The following is a 12,579-nucleotide window of genomic DNA, read 5'->3' as shown; positions in this document are numbered from 1 at the left end:
CCTTGGGGAACGTCGTTGGTCTTAATCTGTTTTAAAAGGAAATCTGCCTCCCTCAGTGCACAAAGGGTAAACTAATGTTTTGAAAAAACTACTGACATTTAGTCTGAGAGTGCTTCTCGTTCAGCTGCAACAGACCTGCATCGCATACAAACTGCAATATGATTCCAATAACAAAGGACACAGAGCCGCTTGAGTTTTGTGGTCACATGAGCACTTTGTTGTTAACATCCATAGTAGTTTGACACGTCCTATAACCTGAACACAGAGAGAGAGAGAGAGAGAGAGAGAGAGAGAGAGAGAGAGAGAGAGAGAGAGAGAGAGAGAGAGAGAGCAGTGTGGTTATGTACACGCAGGAGGAACAGCTTCGTCTCTACAGGCAGCAGAGAGAGATGACAGGAGTGAAAGAGAGGGGTATAATCTTCACAGAATCTGTTCCCCTTTTTTAAGCATTCTTTAATTACCCTCAAAACTGCCCTCAAAACCCCTCCCCTTTTCAGTTGATGTCATTAGTACATATATCAGCATCAAATTTCAATCTTTTCTCTCTCTTATTCCAATGCCTTTCCCCCGGACCCCTCTCTCTGTACGTGAAATACCGTCTGTCCCGTGTGATTTCTGAACAGCCGACAGCAAACAGTGCCCGGAAGACTGATGGAGAGCAAGAGCCCATTGTGTTGCCCGCACGACCATCACTCCCCCCAGCCGTCCATCATTATTATTACCATGGGCAGACTGGACAACTGACAGTAAGGTCAGCAGGACGTTAGCGCTGGAACTAAAGCTTATACTTGTTTCCTACGATGAGCACAATAATGCATTAATAAATCATAATTCGCATATATACTTCTCTCGCAAAAAAAATCATTGAAGGGTTTAAATATATTTACAACTCAATGATGATAAAATATTAAACTGTTTATGCTGAATTACAATGTGAAAAAAACAAGTATCAAAAATAACAGAACTGTACAAAAAAGAAACAAAATTAATGATTAAAATTATAATCTATGCAGATTAAATAAAAAAAAAACGTTCATTCATTTATTCCAGCATAAATGTACATTTTACCATTTCATAATGTGTAATATTTAGACTGGCAAGCCATATACGCTCAGTATTTATCCAGGTAAATGACGGCCATAACTCAAGCTCTGTGCCAGCTGTACTACACAGCTCAGTCTTAAATTAAGGCCACCTTGAATACCTGGACACAACAGGTAGCATTTACAAACTCACAGGAACGCCCATGAAGCCATCACTACAAAATGTGTTGGGGGTTTTTCCTTTAAGCTTCCTCTCGATCGCCAAAAAAAAAAAGGAGAAGAAGAAAAAAAATCACATATTTATTTCTCTGCAATACTTTTCTTTGATGTCAACATGAATCTCTGAGGATGTCAACCAGAGGAACATGACAAGTTAACCATAAACCAAATATTGTGCTTGGGCCAAAATTTTGTGTAGATCATAAGCTTCCACGCTTCTGACAAAAACAATGTCCACTTTACGGGTCTTTCCCTAGTGTTTTAAGGCATAGACAGGATGAATTACCCCTCTCTCAATGCAAGTCGATGAACACAGTGGAACCAGTTACTGGTCCAATACCTCGAAAAATATGGATTGGAAGGATAAAAGGATAGAGTCAATCCCCAACACATTCATACTGAACCCCTCCACAGTTTTGTTTAGCTTTCATTGGACATCCTTCCTTCTGTCTGTAGAAACTGACCATTTAAATGCTTTTTTTCAATAGAATTAGTAAATAAATATACAGCGCTCACTGCATGTTAAGTTGTATATGCAATTACAGTGTGTACCCAGAGATAAAATGCACATGAAGGCCGATAGCTAAAATATTACAAACCATCGCATGATGTCCCCTTCCAAAGCTATATAATGTGCTGCGATAAAAGGTTGAGTTTTGGGGTATGAGGAGGTTTGGAGGTGGGGGCTCAGGTGAAGAAAGGAGAATAGGGCAGAAGACACAAATGCTGTTGCGTGGTTACATGCACAAAGCCAAGTTTCACCCTTATTTCCCCCCTTCCATACCTGTAGGCATTCTTCCCACTGGTCAAGACAGGAAGTGAACTAGGAGCAGAATTATGCATGTATTTCATCTTCTGTCACAGTCCAACTATCTTAGTATGCGTGACCGGGGTAAGAGGCCAGTGTTCTATTAAGGCAGGTGAGATTTCTTTTTTCCTCCCAATTTTATGGTAGTGCCACATAAACATACTCTGAAGTTGTTCTCTATGGTTATAGAAAGCGATAAGAAAAAGCAGCAGGAGGGGCCATATGTCGAGCCTCTATGTCTTGAACCATAAACAGGAGAATAAGGTATATATCTTGATGTTTTTTTCCCTTTAATTTTTTTTTAATAAACTATCCAAAACAACACCTTACTGCAAAGCAAGGATTCAGAGGATTCTATGCAAATGAATGGAGAGCAATCACCACCATCAGCAAAATGGAGACAGAACTTTTTTTTACTTGGACTGATGCCGATAGATAAGCATTGCGTTCAAAGTGCAGCTAGGTGTGGTATATTAACCATATTGTGATGACTACAGCCTGATCTGATTCTCTCTAAGGACGGTGTGGCAGTTATGCTTGCTGTACATCTTCACAAAGAGAAAAAGAACATGTTTTGTGACTTGAGAACGAACCTATGGCAATTGTTTTTGTATTGTTTGTTTGGTGTTTGGAGGTATGCATGCATACATATTTGACTGGACCTTTGTGTTTGTGCCTGCATGCTTCCCTTGTATGTGTGTCTGTATATTGTTTTCACGGCTGAAATAATGCATTGTTTTTCTTCTTCAAACAGTCCCCAGTGTGCTGGTACCACACTATCACCAGCCAAAACCTTTGTATGATCAGACCAAATCGAGTTTTGTAAGCAGTAGGTATGTGGAAGGGCCGCTCTTTGTCCCCTGTCCTGTTTGCCTCCATCTTCTGCATTGAATTCTCATGGAACAGTGTTAATTCAGTGTTGCCCTGGCACACCAGGCTCTTGGCTGTCCTCCATGGTATCCAGGGAAACGTAGATGATGGGAACCAAACCCTGGTTAAAACCCAGGCAGCAGAGTAGCCAGTCAGGATCAGCCTTACTTAGGACCCGCAGAATGTCACCCTTGTGGAAGCTTAGCTGGCCTGGCTCAGTGGCAATATGGTGGCATAGTGCTCGTACCTCACTGACAAAGAAAGACATTGTGGTTAAAGGGAGAAAAGGCAAAAAAGTGACAAAATGATGAAAACACATAAATATTTGGCAACATTTAATTCAAAGCTATTCCATCATGGTTCCATCTTCCATTGTTTACAGTGATTATAAAATTACACCATGGCCCCATTATAGAGTTCAGTGCTAGTCAAAAAATCGGATTCCTTAAATTTTTCTGACAAAAAAGGTATTTTGGTAAGACAAAGTCTCTGCTTACCATGGAGACCGATTGGTTTCAGGAGTTTGTGCTGACGGTAGTTGAGGTGAGGTTTGGATCCGAGTAGGTGGAGGTGAAGGCTCTGACTTTATCCCTGTTCCTGCCCCAATGGTCTGTGCTACGAGGTCAATAACAGACCTATCCAGGCCAAGCCAACCTGACGGCAGCCTAAACGGGTCAAACAGAGTGAAAAGAAAGTGAAGACACATAAAGGGAACATGGTTTTGTGAATTTGTGGCACACAAGTTGGCAACATTACAGTTATGTCCTGCTTTATACTCACCTGCTCTTTTGAATTTTGGCCCTCTGTTCAGCTCCCTCTGTCCTCAAAGGAGAGCCCATGCTAGAGCCAAAGAGCCTGCCCCAGCGCATATTTATACCCTGTGATGGACTTTCTTCCTGGGCTGCTGCCTGATTTCTGGTCCCTGCGGCCCCCAGAGTACTTGGTTCTTTCTCCTGGTTGAGTACTGACTCTGGAGGGCTGCCCATCCATGAGGGCCTTCCCCTGGTTCCTGTTCCTGCATCCCCGCTGGAGCTACTGCTGCTTTTCCTGCTTCTCTGTTCCTCCCCTTCCTGGCTTGACTCTGCTCCTTCCACCACACCTTCCCTAGTGGGAGGGAGCTTACCCTGTCGTCTCTCAGCTGACCTCTTTCTCTTCTCGCTCTTGACAAACTTTGACCCCTCGGCGGACTGGTCGATGTAGACCTGCGAGGACTGCATGAGTTGGTACCACCAGCCAGCCTGCCTATCCTGCCTCTGGCACCCCTCCTCCACAAAATCCCTCTCACTCTCTTTCCTCCTATCCTTTCGACCATCCTCACATTTCCCTTGGCTTTCACTGCCTACACCTTTTAATCTCTGCCCACTGACCCCCTTTTCCTTCCAAAGATTGGCAAACCCCGCCTCCATCATCGTCTGAGTGGTAGCAAATCCCGTCTTCATATCATCTCCTGCCCCACCTTTTCTTGACCCCAATCTTGCTCCTGCCTGCTCTTGTGTTGACCCGACTCCTTCTATCCTCGGCCATGTCCCCTCTCGTCTCAACCCTGCTTTTTCATGCCTTCCCTCAGCTCTCCAATCCCCACCCTCTTTCGCTGATTCAGCCATGACAGTACTCCAACCCCTCATGAGTTGGAAAGTAGAGCGAGCTGAGTGGTCACCACCCTGGCCCACTGAACACAGCTGCTCCTTGCGGCGGAGATGCTCCTGGCCCCTCTGGAGGAGGTGTGGCTCGAACAGCAGGTCCAGGTCAAAGGGGAGTAGCGACAGTGGCTGCAGCAGGAGGAGGAGCTCCTCAAAGAGTGGCTGACATGGCCCCTGTGACAGGGGTAGGAAACCCCATGAATTGTAGTGAGCTATTATAATGTCTGAGGAAAGGGAAACAAAGTGGAAAACAAGACAAAATTAATAATATGGAAGAGTTATTGATAAAAACGCTAACAATAATTTGTGACTTGAGAGTCTATGAGAATTCAAAGAACATTGTAACCCACAGAGAGCATGAAACTGGTGGTGGTTGAGGTGAGTTTCCCCCCTTCAATGTGAAGTACTTTGGGTGTCTAGATAAAACACCTTAAAAGCACCTTAAAGCAGGTGCCATTGTCATCTCACACGGCAACAAGAAGACTAGAACTTTTACCGGAAGAGTGTTTTTCCAATCTACTCGCTGATTTGAAGAAAGCAGAAGTCATATCACTAGCTATAGCCTTGTCCTGTGACCAAACCAATATGGAACAGCTATCTGTGTTTGCAAAATTTTTTGATGAGAAGCGCTTTCGGAAAGAGCTACTTTTTTACTTCCTCTGCCTGGGTGCACAACTGGGGAAATCATCTTTAATGAATTAACACAGTTCTTTGAGAAGGATGGCTTGGATGTGAGCAAAATTGTATCCGTTGTCACCGATGGGGCTCTGTCAGTGGTGGGACAACACAAGAGCTTGGTAAGCAGGCTTGCCGTTGTTAACCCAGCACTCTGAGCATTTCATTGCATTATTCACAAATCAATGTTTTGTGCTAAACGGTGAGGAAATGAAAGAGACAATGGATACTATGACGAGACTGGTAAATTTCATTCACAAGAGTTCTAGTCTGCAACATTGCCTTTTAAGAGCATTGCTGGAGGAAATGTCAGTGGAACATAAGGATCTTTTGCTGCATAATGATGTTTGCTAGCTGAGCAAAGGCTGTGTGTTGGAGAGGGTGTGTAATCTGCGCGATGAGTTTGTGTCATTTTTATCTGGACTGCAGAGCCAAAAAGCCCAAGAATATCAGAAGAGGTTTTTAAGTGACAATAAGGTGATGGCATATGTCATTTTTGGGTGACATCATGTCTCATCTAAATCACCTTAATCTGCAGTTACAAGGCAAGAACCACACTGTTGTGGACATGTATGACGTGGTTTCAAGCTTTTCGGTCAAAGCTGAACCTCTTGGAGAGAGACATTCACAAGAGAAAGTTGCACTTTCCACATCTGCAGGAGCATTGCGAGAAGGAATAAAATGCGGGAGGATCTAGCGATGAAGGATTTTGTGAAGAGCCTGGCAGAAAAGTTCAAAGAACGATCTGAAAGCTCCCTTCAACTCTCAGGTGACATTCTCCTTTTCCTGACAAAGCCGTTCTCTGTTTCGGCAGACAGCCAGTGGACCACAGAGGCCAAAAGGCCTCTGGTACCTTCCATAGATGAGGCAACTCTTCGGATGGAGGTCTTGGAGATGGGAACATCTGATTTGCTCAATGCACAACACAAGGATGTTGGGGTGAGTGACTTTTGGATCAACATGGTTCCCCAAGCTCGATTCAAAAACATGAGAGCTATTGCAATGCTCCTACTCACAATTTTCCCCTCCACGTACATATGAGTCATCGTTTTCTTCAATGAACTCGATCAAGAACCAGGAAAGAAACAGACTCTCCAATGCACATATTGGCCAGTGCCTCAGGATTGCCACAACAGAATACAGGCCATCCCGTCGCTCTCACTTCTCTTACTGATTGATCACTGAACATCACATCACAACTCACTCCTCTATGGCATCAGTGCTAGTTCTATCAAGAGACTCCAATTGGTCCAGAACGCATCCGCCCAACTTTAAACTTTCACCAAATCCTGGCACCACATCACCCCAGTCCTAAAAGACCTCCACTGGCTACCCATCTCCCACCGGATCAATTACAAACTCCTGGTTCTTACTTACTTATAAAGCCCTTCACAAACTGGCTCCATACCTCACCGATCTCCTCTCCCCCTACCAACCATCTCGGTCCCTCAGATCCACCTCAGCCTCCCTTCTCTCTACCCCCAGGTCCAACCTCCGCAGCTTTGGTGACCAAGCCTTCACCAAAGCAGCTCCCAGGCTGTGGAACTCACTTCCCTTAATCATCAGAGACTCAGAATCCCTCCCACTCTTCCAATCTCGTCTCAAGACACACCTTTTCTCCATTGCCTTCTCGTGCCCCCACCGTCCGCTCATACACTCCTGGTCTGGGGCAGGCTGGGGACTGAGCACTTGACCTGCATCTGTAATTTATGTGATTTATGATGTTTGTTTTTCTTTCCCTTTATATCTGTCCAAGTCGGAGAGTACTGCTGGCGCCGTGTGTGGCTGCCGCTTCTCCCTCTCATAGCCCCCCTTCCCATCCACCCCTGTATGTCCGTGTTATGTTCATCTGTCATCTTGTTTCACTCCATTTATTGTAAAGCGACTTTGAGTACTACAAAAGCGCTATATAAGACTGATTTATTATTATTACTACAACTACTACTACTACTACTACTAATAATAATAATAATAATTGTAATAGCAGCAACAACATCTGCACATAAAACAACTTACTGGCACAATGGAACCCCCCCCCCCCCATGTTTTGGCCCTTGTCTTGGCATGCATGACATAATTTGGCCCTTGGGGAAAACTAAATGGGGAACCCTGTCATACAGTCTACGGAAAAGAACAGCATCATCAAGAGAGTTACAGAGCCTACACGATGGATCAGTAACATGGTTGTCATAGAGAAGCCAGGAAAGCTACATACCTGTATTGATCCCAGCCCTTCTTGGGGGCACACTACCAGAGGCCAACCATAGAAAAGATACTGCTAGACATAGCCAAAGCCAAAGTATTTTCAGTACTTGATACCAAGGATGGATACTAGCAAGTCAAACTTGATAAAGACAGCAGCTACCTGACCACTTTTTGGACTCCACTTGGTAGATTCAGATGGTTGAGGATACCTTCTGGCATAAAACCAGCAGCAGGAGAACACCAATGGACACAGCATGAAGCATTACAAGAACTGAATGGTGTGAGTGCCATAGCAGAAGACATTCTTCTCTACTGGTTTGGTGATACTAAAGAAGAAGCACTAGCTGACCATGACGTAAACCTCGCTGCCCTGCAGCAGAGGGCCAGAAAAGTTAATTTGAAGCTCAACAAGAAGAAACTCAAGCTGAAGCTACCTAGCATCCCATATATGGAGCATCTTCTCACCACTAAGGGCCTTCATCAGGACCAGAAAAGGTGGCGGCAATTCCGCATATGCAGACACCCATTGATGTTGAATCTCTACAGAGATGCTTGGGGTTTGTGAATTATCTGGCAAAATTATTTCCTTGTCTCTCTGATGTGTGTAAGCCCCTTTGATGTCTGACTGACAAGGATGTGGAGTGGGCGCGGCTACCACTACACGACTTTGCTCTAGACACTGTGAACCAACTGGTCACATGCCACCCAGTACTCAAATACTACAACCTGCATGATGAGGTTATGCTGCAATGTGATGCCAGTGAGACAGGCCTTGGCACAGCTCTTCTCCAAAATGGGCAACCTGTCGCATTCACCACCGGAACTCTGAACCCCACAGAGCAGAGATATGCACAAATTGAGAAAGTATCTTGTCATTGTCTTTGCATGTTATAAGCTCGACCAATATCTATATGGAAGAGACAGCATCACAGTACATAGCGACCATAAACTCTCCAAAAGCCCCCTCGTCACAGTCCCAAAAGTGCTTCAGCTATTGTGACTCCAATGACATAATTTGGTGGTGACATACAAGCAAGGGAAGGACCTTCATGTTGCATATTTCCTGTCCCGGACAGTACAACCAAGCATACAGCACACTCAGTTGCAAACACCAGCCACCATCTAGGCCATGTGCCTCATTACAGATGCCCTAAACATGTCAACCACCTCACTGATATCAACATCTCAACAGCTACGATGGAGTCCATCACAGCTGCCACACTCAAAAGACCCACTGTGTCATGCACTACAGAACCACATATCAAAGGGATGGCCCTCAACTACACAAGCAGTAACCCCAAATCTGTGTTTTTTCTGGACATACAATGAAGAACTCACCACAGACAGTGGCCTGATCTTCCAAGGGCAACAGGGTTTTAATTCCTGCTAGTATCAGAAGTTAGTATCAGGAAAGCACATGAACCAGTCTTTTGGCCAAGTATAACTTGGGATGTTCAAACCTATATAGGCAACTGCAGTACCTGTAACTCTCTGCAACATAAACAACTGGCAGAGACACTCACAGCTTACAAAATACCCAGCCTTCCCTGGTCCAACTTGGGTATGGATTTTTTTTTGCAGGGCATGGAGCTCACTATTTCACAGTTGTGGAGTATTACTCTGACTACTGGGAACTGGATTAGCTTACAGACAATGGCATCCACTGTCATTGAGTGGCACAAATGTCAGTGTGGCCAGCATGGAGTTCCACATATAGCCATCACTGGTAATGGACTACCTTCTCTAGCATGGACTTTCAAACCTTTTCCAAAACATGGGACTTGAAACATCTCACATCATCTCCATATCACAGCCAAAGCAATGGCAAGGCTCAATCAGCAGTTAAAATTGCCAAGACCCTGCTGAAGAAGGCTGCACATGCTGGCGAGGATCGATGGAAAGCAATACTGGCATGGAGGAATACTCCCATAGAGGGACTGAATGGCTCTCTGGCTCAGCAGGTCCTTTCCAGGTGCATATGTATATTCCTACCCTCGCGTACAGCTTGAAGTGATGCAGGGGGTGCTCTAACTCAAGCAGGCAAAGAGCATGGCATCAAAGCAGCACTATGGTCAACATGTCCATGACATGCCTTTGATAACACAGGGGGACACAGTTCGAGTCCTCCTGAATCTTAATGAGCCTACCAGTACCTGGTCACTGGGGTTGTTTCATCAATCAACTAAGTAACAGGTTATATGAAGTACTTGTGTGTGACAAGGTATACAGACGCAACAGGAGGCACATCCGCCTGGTGACTGAAACTCTCAAGCCCATGCAATTTAGTAGCCCTTCGGTGGATGATAACTGGGGAACCAGACATATAAACAGTACAGCTGAATCCAAACAGAATAATGGGGGAGAACAGGCTCCAGAGGTCATTGATGTGTCTGGTGTGCCCAGCCCCGGAATCTTCGGCCTCAAAAATACCAGAACCAGAACCAACATCAAACCTCCTGAGAAGTACTGCAAAGATAAGTTGTTTGAACTTGATGTTTTGTTTGTTTATTTACCGCTAAAAGGGGACTGCTTTAATTTTCTTCACGTTAAAGGAGATAAAACTATTACTTTTCTTATTTAAATTATCAGCCAGACATTGCAGTTTACTGGTATGTGCAATCGCTTTGTTTACTTATGTTAAAGGAGATGTTACTATTTTATGTGCCAGACATTCTCTGGCAACATGGTGACACGGTGGCGCAGTGGTTAGCACTGTTGCCTCATAGCAAGAAGGTTCTGGGTTCGAACCTCGAGGTGGTCCAACCTTGGGGGGGTCATCCTAGGTCGTCCTCTGTGTGGAGTTTGCATGTTCTCCCTGTGTCTGCAGTGAGTTTTCTCCGGGTGCTCCGGTTTCCCCCACCATCAAAAAGACATGCATGTTAGGGTTAATACCCCAGTCTGTGCCCAGACAGTTCATCTTGCCCTGGCATGGCAAGACGAACTGGAGTTGGTCCCCGGGTGCTGCAAGGTGGCTGCCCACTGCTCCAAGCTACACAGCTAGGATGGGTTAAATGCAGAGCGTAATTTCCCTACAGGGATCAATAAAGTATCTCAAAAAAAAAAAAACATAGCTTACAATAGCTTGTAACACTGTCCATTGCTAAATTAGGTTACCAACAAAGCAAGTCAAGTCAAGTCAATTTTATCTGTACAGCTCAACATCACAAATGACAAAATTTGCCTCAGGGGCTTTACAGCAATACAACATCCTGTCCTTAGACCCTGAGACCGGATAGGGAACAACTCCCTGAAATAACCCTTTGACAGGAACAAAAAATAGAACAAAAAGCTATCTAATGCCATGTTTATCAGTGGCAGACGCTAACATTAATGAGCAGTGAAACTATACGGTTTAACTTCCATCCATCCATTATCCAAACTGCTTATCCAACTCGGGGTCACGGGGATGCTGGAGCCTATCCCAGCAGTCACTGGGCGGCAGGCGGGGAGACACCCTGGACAGGCCGCCAGTCCATCACGGGCCCGACACATTATGACGGTTTAACTTATTCTGCTTAAATGAAGCAACGGTAAATATTTCTGTGACCGGCATGTCTGCAGTTACAGTCGGTGCTTTGGAAAGCATTAAACCAGAGTGCACACGTAAATAAATGTGAAATGAACAAGTATCTAACATGGCAAGGTAGCCAAACAAAGTTATCTAGCTCTCTTTCAAACGTGTAGTGTGAAATCACAAAGTTGCAAGTCCTCGTTGCAGACACTCATGTATTAGATGCATTCAACAGCAGCGTTTACTCTGGGTCACTGCATCAGTTTACTGCATAGTTTAAGATGGGTGAGGGTTAGAGTTAGGTACTATTTACGACAGTAAAATGAGTTTGCTTTTAAACTGCCTTGTCATGTTATCTTGGTGAGGACTCAAATAACTACACATAACAAATGTTAGAGAAAATTAAGAATATCGGCCGATATATAATTATCAGATATTTAAATCCTCAACTATCGAAATCGGTATGGTCTTGAAAAATCATATATCGGCTGGGCTCTACTACTACAGGTGTTGGCAACTTTAGAGTCTTACCTTCATGTGTGTAAAGATGATTGAACCAAAACTCCAAAGACCTCAGGCTGCAAAGAATAAATAAAAGTAATTGAAACATGAAACATGAAGTGTTTTAAAAAAGCACAACTACTACACAACAAACACTCGTTCAAGAAAAAGGGTGTATAACACGATAAGTATCATCATCCTCACAGCTAAAACTAGCTCATGCAGGTAGCTATTTCATCTGGCAGAGTGAAGCTTGCTGAAACCCAAAGAGCTAACAAGTCACTGGTCAGAACGAAGCATTGTTTAACCATCTCAGCCAGCCAGGAAAGTTAGCATGGGGGGGGCACTCAGATTTGACTTCATCTGAGACTCAGATATAAGCTAGTGAACCTCCAGAGAGACGATCAAAGACCAGAATCACTATGTATTTATGTGTGTGCACTGCTATTAGTTAAGGGGAGGGGGCTGCAGAAAAGGATCCAGGAAGTAAGAAAAAGAAGCAGCCCCCCATCTCGAAATCAGTCCACAAATATCTCATTTCTGTATATGAGATACATTAGATGGAGGATATATAATGGATATACTGACAATTGTAAGTCTGGAGCAGACCCTGATACAATGAACAGGAAACAGTCTGAAACTCACAGTTTTTGTGAAAGTCTGTGAGACATTTGGCAAACTATAACCCCCCTGTATTGTCCCTCTTGTCCACATATTACATAACACGTTCTTAAACTTTGTGAATGTAACTGTCTCTCTTACTTTGCAGGGCTACTTAGTATTTTAAACAAACAACCCTGCTGTCCTCGGAAAGAATGAGTCTGCATCGCTGGTTCAGTGGTCTCAGCTTCACTTGCAGTGTCATGATAAATCCCCAAATAACAAGTCAAACCAAACTTCTAGAAGAGTGGCTCTTCCCTTTCAGCTTGTAACCTAAAACAATCCGAAGCCGCCTTTCTATTTGTAAGTGCTGATGCGGAAATGGGAATTTTGGAAATAAATAATGAATTTAATTTTCCTCTCTGGGTCATTTTACTTGATTCAATTTAAAAACAAAGGACTAGAATCCACAAACACTTCAAATATTATTTCACATGAAAACAAAGG

The 12,579-nt window shown here is 44.1% G+C and overlaps 1 protein-coding gene across 1 annotated transcript in view; it reads right to left on the bottom strand.

Annotated features, from left to right (window-relative positions):
- Positions 1-202: 202 nt before the first annotated feature.
- rusc2 (RUN and SH3 domain containing 2) overlaps positions 203-12,579 on the bottom strand; it is a 51,252-nt gene continuing 38,875 nt past the window's right edge. The window contains exons 4-7 of the mRNA XM_056278637.1: positions 11,503-11,559; positions 3,721-4,804; positions 3,438-3,605; positions 203-3,191 (exon numbers count right to left, since the gene is read on the bottom strand). Coding sequence (XP_056134612.1) covers positions 2,984-3,191; positions 3,438-3,605; positions 3,721-4,804; positions 11,503-11,559 — 1,517 coding nt within the window. The 3' untranslated portion in view covers positions 203-2,983. The remainder of the gene's footprint in view (positions 3,192-3,437; positions 3,606-3,720; positions 4,805-11,502; positions 11,560-12,579) is intronic.

This window comes from Lampris incognitus, chromosome 1 (genome assembly GCF_029633865.1).
Source record: "Lampris incognitus isolate fLamInc1 chromosome 1, fLamInc1.hap2, whole genome shotgun sequence".
NCBI classification, from domain to species: Eukaryota; Metazoa; Chordata; class Actinopteri; order Lampriformes; family Lampridae; genus Lampris; species Lampris incognitus.
This window is presented reverse-complemented; position numbering and strand designations above follow the sequence as displayed.